This window comes from Teleopsis dalmanni, chromosome 2, assembly GCF_002237135.1.
Source record: "Teleopsis dalmanni isolate 2A chromosome 2, ASM223713v2, whole genome shotgun sequence".
Classification (NCBI taxonomy): Eukaryota; Metazoa; Arthropoda; class Insecta; order Diptera; family Diopsidae; genus Teleopsis; species Teleopsis dalmanni.
In genome coordinates, this window is record NC_051847.1 from 113206307 (window position 1) to 113220236 (window position 13930).

General features: G+C 33.0%; 4 protein-coding genes across 4 annotated transcripts; 2 read left to right on the forward strand and 2 right to left on the reverse strand.

Moving 5' to 3' along the window:
* The first annotated feature begins 798 nt into the window (after positions 1 to 798).
* Positions 799 to 3871, forward strand: LOC119686109 (WD repeat-containing protein 3-like). The gene is made up of 3 exons (XM_038100574.1): positions 799 to 1086; positions 1144 to 2960; positions 3021 to 3871. Exons 1-3 carry the CDS (start codon positions 929 to 931, stop codon positions 3797 to 3799), a joined length of 2754 nt encoding a protein of 917 aa, XP_037956502.1. The 5' UTR covers positions 799 to 928; the 3' UTR covers positions 3800 to 3871.
* A 101-nt stretch (positions 3872 to 3972) lies between these two features.
* LOC119686110 (stabilizer of axonemal microtubules 1) lies at positions 3973 to 6338 on the reverse strand. The gene is made up of 4 exons (XM_038100575.1): positions 6170 to 6338; positions 5069 to 6095; positions 4180 to 4639; positions 3973 to 4124 (listed from the first exon to the last, which is right to left on the reverse strand). Exons 1-4 carry the CDS (start codon positions 6175 to 6177, stop codon positions 4069 to 4071), a joined length of 1551 nt encoding a protein of 516 aa, XP_037956503.1. The 5' UTR covers positions 6178 to 6338; the 3' UTR covers positions 3973 to 4068.
* A 756-nt stretch (positions 6339 to 7094) lies between these two features.
* LOC119686111 lies at positions 7095 to 7785 on the reverse strand. The gene is made up of 2 exons (XM_038100576.1): positions 7663 to 7785; positions 7095 to 7597 (listed from the first exon to the last, which is right to left on the reverse strand). Exons 1-2 carry the CDS (start codon positions 7665 to 7667, stop codon positions 7180 to 7182), a joined length of 423 nt encoding a protein of 140 aa, XP_037956504.1. The 5' UTR covers positions 7668 to 7785; the 3' UTR covers positions 7095 to 7179.
* A 4422-nt stretch (positions 7786 to 12207) lies between these two features.
* LOC119686112 (chymotrypsinogen A-like) lies at positions 12208 to 13374 on the forward strand. The gene has a single exon (XM_038100577.1). The coding sequence runs from the start codon at positions 12341 to 12343 to the stop codon at positions 13295 to 13297; it is 957 nt and encodes a 318-aa protein (XP_037956505.1). The 5' UTR covers positions 12208 to 12340; the 3' UTR covers positions 13298 to 13374.
* The last annotated feature ends 556 nt before the right edge of the window (positions 13375 to 13930 follow it).

The window sequence follows — 13930 nt, forward strand, 5'->3', positions numbered from 1 at the left end:
GTAATTAGGAGTTTCATTTGAATAATCAGCGCTAGGCATTACCATTCAGCGCTGAGGGAATCGATTCCCTCAGCGCTGAAAGTCCCGCTGGGATATAACACTAATTACAATAGAAACTGAAAACTTATTTTTAGCTTCGATTAAGTGCTTTTTGGGAAAAATAAATTTCAAAAAGAGGTGCTTCGTTTTCAATGAAATGTAACCATCAAATATTTGTTTACCTTTTCTTTGTAAATATGTCAAAAACAGGTTTCTCAAACTGTCAAAAATGTATGAAAAACTTTTGTTTACGGTATATTCAATGTATTCATTTTGCATTTGGAACATATTTGGAACTCATTTGAAGCTCGTTGGAACCCATTTGTACAAAATGAGATCTATTGTGCCAGTGTAATCTCATTTGCACATATGATATTTTGTATGTAGAAATCAATCATTTGCTCCTCATTTGTTTGATTTGATTTTTGATCCAAATCAGTCATTCGACGCCATATAAAAGTCGTTTAGAATAGTGAACTCTACAAGAATCCACCGTTATATTGAGCAATATTGGAAATTGTGACTTTTTAAAATTTCTCACATAGTACATATATTCTCACATTACTTCTTTTATGCTAGAAAGGATTATCTAAATTAAAAATAATAGAAATGAAATAAGAAAATTAATATATATAGCATTTATATGTGGACATTAACTGAATGTCTAGGGCTTATTGCTAAATATGAGTTACACTTTCCAACATTGTTAGAATTAACAAAATTGTAGCTAATGAATTGACCGGTTACCAACACTGATGTATGAGGAAATGTAAACGCAAAGAAGATAAACAAAAACAGAGAATTATACAGACAGAAGAGCGGAGGAGCACGTGCTAAGTGAATTTTGAATAATTCTCCATATATTAAATCTTTAAAATTTAATGAAAACATGGGCTTAACAAAACAATATTTGGCCTATAGGCCCGTAGATAGTTTTAATATAATAACGAGCGCGCGTACGAATGTGAACTTTGTTGTTTACAATGGCATTGAAGGGCGCTATGTCCTGACAGGAGCGGCAGAAAATGCTATTGTGTGGGATTTAAGGTGAATGCATGTATAAATTCAGACATTATATATAACATTGAAATATTTTGTGCACAGGTTGGGTGAACGTGTGGCTACCTTTCGGCGTGACAAAATAGAAGTAACCGCATTACGCTCTTCACCAGACAATACGCATATTTCAATTGGCTACGCAGATGGTGTGGTTGAAGTGTTCGATTTAAACTCACCATTGCAAGCAATTTGTTCACTAGCTGTGCATAAAAGTGCTGTGTCCATCATACGATACGATAATGAAGGAATGCGTTTAGTGTCCGGTGGTTTAGACACTGAATTAGTAGTGGTTGACATAGTCGAACAAGCAGGTAAACAGCGATTAACTGGGCACAATGCTTCCATTACAGACGGTCACTTTCTGCAAGTATTTGGTCAACAAAACATTGTAATAAGCAGTTCGAAAGATACACAGATAAAGTTTTGGAATCTGGACACGCAGTTTTGTTTTAAAACCATTGTAGATAATCGAACTGAAGTGTGGGCTCTTGCATTTGTTGGTACGCTTATGGTAGCTGGTTGCGGTGAAAGTAGCATGAATGTATATCGATTAAAACAACACGATGTAGAATCACAGCCTTTGGAAAGAGCTGTAGAAGGCTTATCAATCGATGATGAAGACACTATTAGTCCTATTTCAGTATCTAATTGTGGTGTTATACAGCGTGCTGGCAAAGGACGTACAGTTAGCTTAGTAACTGATATGAGCGAGCGTGTTATTAGTTGTCACGGTACTAATGATTTAATTGAAAGTTTTTATATTTGTACCGATGATGAAGCTAAAAAGCGTTTGGCTAAACGTTTAAAAAAGGCAAATAAATCAGCAGATAATATACAATCGCAAGAAGTAAGTTTAAGCGATGAAATTAAACGTTTAGAGAGCATTAAAGTAAAGCAAAAAATAAAATCAATTGACGTGATATTGGGTAGTAATAACGAATTACGTGTGGCTGTCAGTTTAGCAAATAACAGTTTACAACTGTATAGTTTGAATGTGCTTTTAAATCAAAAGAAAAATATAAAAGAAAATTATAAACTTCTGCGTTCTCTAACACGTGCTGGACATCAATCCGAGGTACGCACAGTTTGTTTTAGTTCAGATTCTTTAGCTATTGGATCTGGTGCGGCAGAATCATTTAAGTTTTGGAATCGAGAGACGATGCAATGTTTACGAACAGTCACTTCAGATTATATACTTTGCGCTACTTTTGTGCCTGGCGATCGCTATGCACTTCTTGGTATGAAAACGGGGAAGCTGTTGATAGTTGATGTAGGTACCGGTGATATTACAGAAGAAATTCCTGCGCATGAAAGTGAGCTATGGTCATTAGTTGTTTTACCTGATCAAAAAGGTTGCGTTACTGCAAGCAGTGACACCACGGTTAAAGTATGGACATTTGAACTTGTTGACAGCTATCATACAGAAGACGATGAACATGCTACACAAGCAAAAGTCTTATCTGTGCTGCATAAGAATACTCTTAAGCTGGAGGAAACTGTTTTATGCGTGCGTTTAAGTCCTGACATGAAATATTTAGCAGTGGGTTTGCTCGATTCTACTGTGAAGATATTTTTTTTGGATTCATTTAAGTTTTTTCTATCATTATATGGACACAAACTACCAGTGTTGTGTTTAGATATATCATATGATTCCAATTTGATTGTCACGGGTTCTGCTGATCGAAATGTAAAAATTTGGGGTCTAGACTTTGGCGATTGCCACCGATCACTCTTTGCGCATGATGATTCTGTAATGGCTATTCAATTTATACCAAAAACACATATGTTCTTCACATGTGGTAAAGATGGGAAAATTAAACAGTGGGATGCAGATAGTTTTGATAGAATTCTAACATTACCAGGTAAGTTTTTATTTGAAATGGTTAATCAACACCGATTTTATACATGAAGTTTTGTTTTAGGACATATTGGAGAAGCGTACAATTTGGCTGTGAGTCCTAATGGCAAATATTTAGTTACGTGTGGTTCAGATCGCACACTGCGTGTGTTTCAACGCACCGATGAACCTCTAGTTTTGCAAGATGTACAAGAAGATGAACGTGAAGAAATGGAAAATCAGCAGCTAGCAACTGGTGAAGATAGTGGAGTACCGCTACTTCCAGGTCTAAAATTAGCATCTCGTAAAACGGTGGGTTCTGAAAAAGCAGCTGAATCCATTTTGGAATGTTTGGAGATATGTAACCAATACGACGTTGATGCTGAAGATAAACCCGACATACATCCCTTATTGCGCGCTTTACAAGTAACAAATACAGATGATTTCTTACTAGCTACTATAGGTCGAATACGTGCTTCTGATTTGGAAGAGGCCTTACTTATACTACCTTTTTCGAATGTCTGCGAATTGTTAGACAGACTACCACAGTTAATTGCAAAACGTAATGATGAAATAGAACTGTTGTGTAAGGTTACCATATTTCTTTTTAAGGTGCATATGAAACCAATTACAAGCTCAAAAGCAATGAAGCCTCTACTAGAAAGTTTGATAAAATCGCTAAAATCTGACGTTTTAGCATTGCGTGATACGATTGGTATAAATTTGCATGGCTTAGGCATGTTACAACGAGATATTGAGGAAAGGCAAGGAATAGAGCTTTTCCGAGAGGCCACACAAGAACGTAAAAAACGAGATAAAAAGAAAAGACAAGCCACAAAACGAGTTCATATTCAATTGACGTAGTGTTGTAGTGATGAGAATAACGTTTATGATGTGGAATAAAATAAAAAAAATTATTTATATAAAACTTTAAAACCTTTATTAATAGATGAAATACTTATAAATTTTGAGAAGTTTCCAAGATTTTTTTATAAGATACAAGTGACTCAATGAACTGGTTGTATAGCTAAACTAGACTTTTGGCTCAATTCAACATTAATAATTGTTTTAAAATTTTACACATAAAAAAATTAGAGGTGAACAAATTGAACATTTGATACAAATAGGTTCCTTTAACAGATTGCTGCTTTTGGGTAACAAGGCGACGAATCGCTTTGTGGACAAACGCCTGAAAAAAGAAGAAAATGATTGACTTGTATAAACTACGATATGGGGAATCTTACCACCACAACGAGAGAAAGTTCCTGGTGGGCCATAGCTCAGCTTTTGTATTGTGCATTTCTCCATGGGTATGCATGGTTTAATATACGGCGCCTTCTCTGCCCAAGGCATGGGATCTTTTGGTAATACACAGTTTGGCATATAACTCAATTTATAAGTGGTACACTTCTCTGGTGGTTCCTTATTACTAACGACACCTGGTATTGGTTTGATTGGAAGTGGACGAGTAAAGTCGCACACTGGCATGTAGGATAAGCGATTTATAGTACATTTTTCCATACCACCAGTAGAACGACATATCAGTGATCGTGGTCTAATGGGAGTGCGTCGACATAACGGCTTAGGGCCGAAATCATGTTTCTGTGTAGTAATTCCAAATATAGGTCCTGAGGGCTTAATACAATTTTCTCTAGGTCGTATAGGTTGAACGCGTCCCAAACAATAATTAGGTTGATATGATAACTAAAAGAACAAAGATATTAATATAGTCCCTTAGTAATATAATATTTTATGAGTGTGTTAATTGGGCATTTAAATAAAAATAAAAATAAACTATAATTTAATATTTATATTTAAAACAAATTATTGTATTAAGATATTTTCCACTATTTCGACTATCTTCAATAGTCAGATTAAGGGAAACTGAAAAATAAAATAAAATAAAATAAAATAAAAAACTATAATTTGGTTTAAATATAAATAATAAATGACAGTTTTTTTATTTTTATTTAAATGACCAATTAGCCCGCTTATAAATTATTATATAATATTTTTTGTCACAAAAGAAAGAATAAAATTTATTGCTTTATTTAATCTAAAGCAATACATATATATTTTATACAACTATTATATGATGCCATATGGTAAAAATGGTATAAATCAATTCCTTACCTTTTGTACTGTACATTGTTCCATTTTTCCAGTTGGTAACTGTAAGGCTGGTATTGGCAGTATTGGGGTTGGTCGACAACCACCCACCGGCATATAACTAAGCTTATAAACTGTATTGCAATCACCGCTATCATTACCCAAACATTTTAAGCCCGGTAATGGGCGTATGGGTGCCATCCGTGAAGGATTACAATTTGGCATATAACTCAAGTTATAGGTGGTGCATAAGTTCTCGTACTTAGGTGGAATACAACGAATTTTGTCAGCCCATGGCATTGGGTCTTTCGGTGGTATACAAACTGGCATATAACTCAGTTTCTGCACTGTGCAATTTTCGACCGCACCAGTAAAAGGATTAAAATTATTAGGTTGTTTTATCGGCTGTGGTGGTGGATTCCGACATACATCATTTGGCATGTAGGAGAGCCGATTAATAGTGCAACTTTCTAAAGGAGCACAAACTTTCCATCCGTTTCCTCTTGGGCGAATAGGGTCTCGTTTACTATAGCATTTGGCTACGTAATCATGTTTCTGTGAAGTCATTGCATAAAGTGGTCCGTTAAAGCGCATTCCATTATCTTTGGGTCGAATTGGTGCAGAACGCATATATGCACAAGGTGGCATGTATGAAAGTTTTTGCACTGTGCATCTTTCCATAGGGGCTTTATTGGGTTGTAAGTTGTGACAAGGCAATACCGGCTTAGCCCTGAAACAATCGCCACAATTACCATAATAAGAGCGCTTATAAATCGTTTCTGTTTCTAATGGAGCCGTTGAGCGCATTATAGTGGCAACAGGACGTATTGGTAGGGTGCGTGGTGGTTGCTGATAGCAACAGCTGGAGTAATCACCACAATCACAAGGAAGATTACATTGTGCACCTGGTGAACATGGTACATATTGCGGAGGTAATGAACATGGATCACATGGTAATTGACAGCCAGTTGGGCAACTCATTCCAGCGTCTAGCCCACAGTTAGTTGGGGCATTTGCTAAACAATCCCCGGGAATGTCACAAAGCCCCTGACTGTTGTAGGAATATCGAAAAACAGGACAGATTTTTAGAAGGAAAGATACATATACATATTATATAATACTCACTCGCACATGTTGACCACTTTATGCAAACTCTTATGCGTTTGCCAAATTAAAAATTTTTACTAATAGAAGTTATAAAATATAAATTTAGATAACTAATAAGCAAGCACAATGCACAGAGGACAAAAATTTAAATTTATTCGAAATTAATTTTTTGACATTCATCTGAATACTATTTTTAAATATTTTTAAATCTTATATTATTATATGCATCACGTTTTTGAATAAACGTAAGTTCAAAGATAACACATTATTAAGGCCTACTATAGTTTTAAAATTAAAGTTGACATATTGGAGAAAATCAATGTAAATTACTCGTATTATGAGAATACGTTGAGTAATAGCTTTTAAAATATATATGCTTTTAGAAGTGCTACTAATCCAGTCAGTTTGTGGTTTGCCTTGCAAAAGGTGATATAGAAAAGGTTTGGGATATATTGTTAAGGTAATCCAAGTTTTCGACCTTGGGGGGTGAAGAAGTTGTTGAGGTCAAACCTTGAGGATGGTAACAAGAAACCAAAAAATTGTTTAAGCTTTATAACTCATCACTTTTATATTAAAAATGAAATAATTTTATTGTTGAGTCTTTAATTGCCAGAATGCTACAGAAGATATTGCCAATTAATTACTAAACAATATTAATGACTTAAGACATTAAGCAAGAGAAAATTAATAGTTCATAATAATAATATGTAGTAGTAACTATATCACTTCAAGTATTTTTTTAGTTCTGAAACATCATAACGCCATAAAAGAGTATTCGCAGTTTACTAATTTATATTGACTGGAGTGTGCAGATCTCATGATTATTGGATACAACCTTCAGTATGTACAAGTATATTATTTAATGTGTTAATAAAAGACCGAACTTGAACAATCCAAATTTATATTTTATTTTAAATTTTTAAAATGTAAACCAAAAAAAAACTAATGAAGGGAAACTCCAGTTTATTGATAGCCATGCACAAGTTATATGTTAATTACTTTTAAACCAAAATAAATTAACATCTAGTTTAGAAGTTTGCTCGATTTCTGCCATTCATTGGATAACAAGTGTATGGCGTTGGTGGCATATACGACATGGTATTGACGGTTTGACATTCAGCTAATCCATTAAATTTTAAACTGCTTGGTCGGCGTAGTAGCGGCCGAGGCCCATAATTGCATTGCGGGACATAGGAAAACTTTGGCCTACGACACGAATCCAAACCTGATTTGAAAGGCATTGTAGTACAATTTCGCATTCCATTACAGTGTGACATGGGGGCAGATGGACAGCAGCTGTAGTTTGGAAAACACTCCAATGAACCAGCGCATGTGTATGGCTGGAGAGCTCTGGTTACGGAACCAAAGTTGCTGGCTATGTTAGAAATGCAACAATTGGCATCTATTCCAAGCACTACTTCGTCAGGAACCTCGCAGATAATTCCACTATAACAGAATTTAAGGATGTTAATTTATATAGCATTACAGTTAAGGCACTCTATTACACTTACTTCATTTTGGAATATATATTGCAATAAAGCTATGTTGAGATCAGTACCAAAAAGATCTGGAGTGTTCACTCGAAAATTTTGAAGCTATGAATTTTCGAAACTAAGTGAAGAAATAAAATTTTTTTTTACAATATTTTAATATTTAAATTTACTATCTAATATTTTCTCGAAATTTCAAAGCCTATTTAGAAATTCGAAAATTACACAAATTTCTTTGGAATTGAAATTCTATGATACATCATTGTGTAACACCAAGTTAAGAATAATAGCTTTAGAGTATATACTATTTAAAAAGGTACATGGCAAAAATCGGAATAAATGTATCCAAAACCACCGTCTAAACGCGAATTATATGTGCACATGAATGATGTTCTTTGCCGTTTTTCGCTATATGCTGCTATATATAGTATGATCCACCTGACTTCAGTTTTGAATATACTTCTGCGTATAAAGCATTTAAGAATTTTTTAGATTACCACAAGGACTCGCAATGAAAATATTTTTAAGATTATAAAACTTTCTAAGAAACTGTTTTGTGCCTTTCAATAGAATGGTTAAAAACAGGAATTAAATTTCTCAAATGTTCGGAAATGAGCGAAGTTTAGTATGTCACCGATATGGACTTTGACCATCGGAAAATGTGAAAGTGTCTCCCTATTTGTTTATTTCAAATTTATATGTTAATTTCTTGATTACTTGATTTAAAAAAAATACAGATATGTTTTTCGACCAGGTTATTTGCATAGCAAATTTGTAAAAGGGGCAATTCTTAGACTTGTACAAACAAATCATTACAAAATCAAACACATTATTATTATATTACCTGTCAACAACACTAGAATTATTGGTTGGTTAGCAGAAAGCAGTAGTGTATTGCATGATGCAGTCCAATGTAATACACTGTATGGCCTAAAACACTGCATCAATAAACGAGTGGAAAGGAACGACAATATACGTTTTCGGTTCTTAGTTGTTGTGCGCAAAAGTACACCCAAGAAACGCAACGAATAATATTGTTGGCATCTAAATATACACTTTATGGCATATGGAATATAGGCATGTTAATTAAGTTTTATATATTTTAAATTAAAAATTAAATGAAATGGATTATACTGTAGTTTGAAATTATATATATGTAGGTTGCAATTATATATAATTATTTCAAGAATAAAGACGTTGTGAAAAGGTCCTAATATTGCATTATAGCATGAGCATTATTCTGTTTTCTAGATCTAACTAATGTTATGCGTCTATAACATTTAATAAACTTAACAAATTTTATGGGTTTCTATTATTATGTATTATTGCGATGAAATTATGTTCAAGTCAAATTGAAGTGTAAAAGTGTAACTTACACGAATATTATTATTTCATTATAAATCAATGTGAGTTGTTGCTATAAATAACTTGGAGACATTTAAAAAAAAATCAATTGCTCATACTACTGATATGTAGAAATACCGCTTCCGATTACACGTAACTACATTCATTAGTAATATTATCAGTATATTAAAAAATTTTGAAAATTGGCTTTAATAAGAAAAATAAATAAATGATGAGTAGGGACTTAAAAATGTTTAATAGTTATCAGTTTGGACTTTGGAATGTGAATTTTTCTGATGTGTACATCACTATTTTATTCTCGTAAGTTTTTGTAAACACTGTTATATAGAATTGAAGCCTCAGACATTTCATTATGTGTCCTTAAATAAAAAGATTCATTAATGAAAATAATTTTTAAAAAGCACTATCTTATCATGAACTGTTTTTAATTAATTCAGAGGTTATATAAAAATAATTATCTCGACGCAAAGATTTCCAAATATTTGGAGCCTTACAGCATTAGCAATGAGAAAATATTTTGCTTTAATCAATATCATCCAAATATGCACCAGATTACTGAAGTTATATAAAGTAAACCAAAATAGACTCAATGTCGTTCAATGAATGCCATCATTCAAAATCAAAATTATAATCCATTTATTTTTCTCTTTGAGATCTCTGTAGATCTTAAGATCACTGATATATTGTAAAATTTAATAACACTTAGAGTTATTGGATCTGAAGTGACAGCAGGCTTATTTTATCAATTCAAAAAACAAAATACTTCTTGTCGGTGGACTTGGTGGCAAGGAATTATGATTAATTTTTAATTAATAGAGACTTGGAAAGATAAAAAGTACTTTAAATGTACTTTTTTCGCTAAAGTAATACATTTGTTAATGTTTGGCAAAAGTGATCTTAATGTTTTCAGATACTCTGTAATAACGATGTAGATTTTAATAAAATGTTAACAAAACGAGAAACGGCAATGTTATCGGAAAATCCTACATTTTCAGCACGAAGCAAATGTGGTGTGCTGGATGCATACCCACAAGTTTTTCTTCCACAAAGTTTCCAATATACCGGCCACATGATTCAGTGGGTTAAACAACTGAAATCGGGATATAATTGTTGCCAATATCTCTCCACATAACATCTACTGTTTGTTTTATTGTATACGACTCTTGTGATATAAACTGCTGAGTATATTTGTGGAGAATATGTTCTTAACAGCCTTTTTTTCAAACGTTTCATGGAATTCAAGCCTTGTTCTGCAACAGGTTAGAACATGTATATATTGCATAAAATTTCATACATACATATGTTAATAAGACAAAATTAATAAGATGTAATATTTTATCGTTACTGTGATTACGAGTATATAAAATTTTGTTTCCTTTGAATTTAAGAAGGCTCAATTTATTGGTAAAAATACTGTTTCGCTATCTTACGAATAATCAGTTTTTAAATATATTTTTTAATATAATCAGATCAATATAGATCTCTGTCATTAATGAATTACAAATAAATGTTATTTCGTTTTGGAGTTTTGCGGCCCTGTGCCCCACTAGGGAAAACGGACACTATGAAATGTTATTTCGATTTGCAGTTTACACTATGAAACTTGTAAGTTACACTGTAACTTGTAATGATCCTGCTAGAATATAATTTTTTATTAAATAATAATAATTAATTGAAGAAGCTGTGCGTCTAAAAAAAAGTAAAATAAATAAATTACACGAAAGTTCAAGCGCCAGATAACCGCACCAAAAAAGTAAAAAAGTACGTTAACTGCACGAAAATCATGGATTAAAAATAAAAAAAAATTCTGCCGTAAAATTATTTTTAATGTTAAAAAAATGTTCATAAAAGAAGTAAATAAAAAGATATACGACTGTACTCTAACTGTACAGTTAGAGTGAGAATTTATATTGGAATTTGTTCGCAAACACCGGATTTCAGAACTGTGTACTGCTTGGACCCTAGTCCCGGAATTAAGAATTAGAATATCTTACGATATATTGTCATTATTGAAAATTATTTCTAGAGAGCAGAAAACATTGTCAAATAAACATAGTTGAAACTGTTTGAAAAACATAAAGAATCTGTATTTGCATATCAACCAATATCAAATTTTAAAGTTAGAATAGATTGGTAACGATAAAAATTTTGTTTTTATTACCTCCATTTCTATATAACCAATGGAGAAACCAATTGAATAAATCATTTAATTCAATAATATGGCATTGCAAATACTATCATAAAAAAATCAGGCAATTTCATAAAAACAGTTAATTGCGCTACTCGCACTTAGATGTAAACATTAATGGGCCCTCATTAAACATGTTAATGCCTGTTTAAATGCTCCTAATGTTATATCTAATACAAACTGACACAATTATTGCGATTTTAATCAATGTCTCAGCAAAAATTCTGATTAAAAGTTTTTGCGTGTTGCCTCTTTTAATAAATTATTATTATTTAAAAATTCTCATGTGTGTGATAATGATAAAAGTTCAAGTGACTGGGAAACGTTCTAAATCATAATTTTCTAATTGAGGAGATAAAAAAAACGTGTGACTAAAAACTTAGATAGATAACAAAGGTCCGTCCATATCTTTATTGGTTGATTGGTTGATTGGTTGTATGCAGGTATGTATGGCATGTATCATGTATGTTGTCTAGGGAATCACTCGCGAATAACTGAAATTCGGAAAATGAGTGATGGAGCGGTGGGGTACTGATAAAGAATTAATTTGTTAATTACTTGCGCTTATGGGAAGCACCTAGTGGCGATGTTGAACGTAGCTGAGAACATTGTCGCAGGCGTCAGGTGTGCTTGTCTCAACACTTTGGAATTTCATGCAATGCGCTACTCATGTACTAAGCATGTAGAGGCGAGTTTTTTGCCCAAAATAGGTATAGAGACGCTATAAAATTTGCGCAATGAGTAAGCTTTTTAAATTATATAGATCGTCTCAATAAAAGTAAAAGAAGTTAATAAAAGTATCTTAACCGATAAAATTTTTTACTGGGAAAAAGAAATTCGTTCATATGTTCATAATTCGCATGGTCTCACGACTGCTCGACTGCTCGTATACCGTAGAGCTTCGTGTCCGCAACGAAGAGCGTAGTATTGAGTTAAAATATAGAGATAAGGTTCCTTTGGCTATAAATAGGTGAGAGTTATAAGCAGTTAAGCTAAAAGTAAAAAGACATTCACACAGCAAAGGAATACGGAAAACTAGTGAAGCAAAAAGTTGCTAATCAAAAAAGTGAAAATAAAGTATTTAGAAATTGTCGATAAAGAAAAAACTGAAAAACGGACACTTGCGCGTGTATAAACAAAGAAGACATGTTATCGTTTTGTAAATGCATATATATAATATTACTAACAATAATTTTAACACTAATGGTGGTACTGGCTACAAATGTACCACTGCCGGCAAGAAAAATCCCTCTTGCTGGCACTTCACCAAGGGTAACTTATGGATTTATGCAAAATCGTTTATCACACGATGGTCAAAGGCAAACGGAATGGTCAAAGGAGTTCTTAGCGAAACGTGAAGCGATGCCACACTCAGCACCTTACACTGTATCAATACAATTAATGACACCAGACCAAGGCCTTGTACATTACTGCGCCGGGACTATAATCAATGAACATTGGATATTAACGGCAGCTCACTGCCTCAGTTCGAGGCAAGTAGTTGAAAACTCTGTTATTGTTGCGGGTTCACATGACATACATGCAACAGAGGAACAAGAACATGTGCAAATGCGTCATATCGATTATTACGTCGTGCATGAATTGTATTTAGGTGGTGTCAATCCATACGACATTGCATTAATCTACACTAAATCACCATTACAATTCAACAAATATGTGGAAGCTGCACAACTGCCTACACAAAATGAACAACCTGAAGGTTATGGCACACTGTACGGTTGGGGTAATGTATCCATGACTGCGGTTCCTAACTATCCACATAAACTGCAAGAAGCTAACATGCCAATATTAGATTTGGAACTATGTGAAAAAGTGTTGGAAGCACAGGGATTCTCACTACACGAAACTAATTTGTGCACTGGCCCTTTAAGTGGCGGTGTTAGCATATGCACAGCAGATTCTGGCGGCCCGCTTATACAAGAATGTTGCACGTTTTTTGATAAGACATACACCGTTATTGGCATTGTGTCTTGGGGCAAAATACCTTGCGGTCAGAAAAATGCACCATCTGTATTTGTCCGTGTATCGGCTTTCACAGATTGGATCAAACAGATCATTACAACTGCAACCCGCATTGAATAGTAACAAAATTGAAAAATATGAACCAAAGGCTGCCAACCGAAGACTCGAAGAATAGTAAATAAGATATTTAAATATTAGTCAAAAAAAAAAAAAATAAATAATTTATTTATTGTATGTATATAAAATCTCATTAGAAATAAGACATATGTAATTTATGTATAAAAAAATAATTAATTAACGGATAATTTAATTTGTTTTAAAATTAAATATGAATTTTCTGAAATTCTGAATAAATACTCTATTAGTATTACTATTAGTATTAGAAAATCGTTAAAAATAAATGTTTTTAATAAATGAAAATCTTATCGTACTAAAAACTAATGTTTTTATTTCATATTTTTTATTTCTCAATATTATGAAATTTCTCACATAAAAGGTTCTTCTTTAATTTATCTATTTTTACATGAAAAAAGTAAAAATTTTCTCATTAGTCATTATTGGTTCAAAGTACATAAAAATAAGCATAGCAATACGATAATACGCAGAAATTAGCAGGGAAAGACTTATACTTATGTATGTAAGGCTCTGAACACATAAAAATTTTTAATAGACGATAACCAGTTCAGAATATGCATGACGTCGACTTTTTTCACGTGATATCACCTTAATAAGCGAATATGAAATTAAGGTTTA

Excerpts from the sequence above, each read along its gene's own strand:
- LOC119686110 (XM_038100575.1), bottom strand. Across the intron at positions 4,640-5,068 it reads AACAATGTACAGTACAAAAG|TTATCATATCAACCTAATTA; the intron begins GTAAGGAATTGA and ends TTGTTCTTTTAG. Across the intron at positions 4,125-4,179 it reads AACTTTCTCTCGTTGTGGTG|GCGTTTGTCCACAAAGCGAT; the intron begins GTAAGATTCCCC and ends TTCTTTTTTCAG.
- LOC119686112 (XM_038100577.1), top strand. The coding sequence starts at position 12,341 with ATGTTATCGTTTTGTAAATGCATATATATAATATTACTAACAATAATT.
- LOC119686109 (XM_038100574.1), top strand. The coding sequence starts at position 929 with ATGGGCTTAACAAAACAATATTTGGCCTATAGGCCCGTAGATAGTTTT. Across the intron at positions 1,087-1,143 it reads GCTATTGTGTGGGATTTAAG|GTTGGGTGAACGTGTGGCTA; the intron begins GTGAATGCATGT and ends TTTTGTGCACAG. Across the intron at positions 2,961-3,020 it reads TAGAATTCTAACATTACCAG|GACATATTGGAGAAGCGTAC; the intron begins GTAAGTTTTTAT and ends GTTTTGTTTTAG.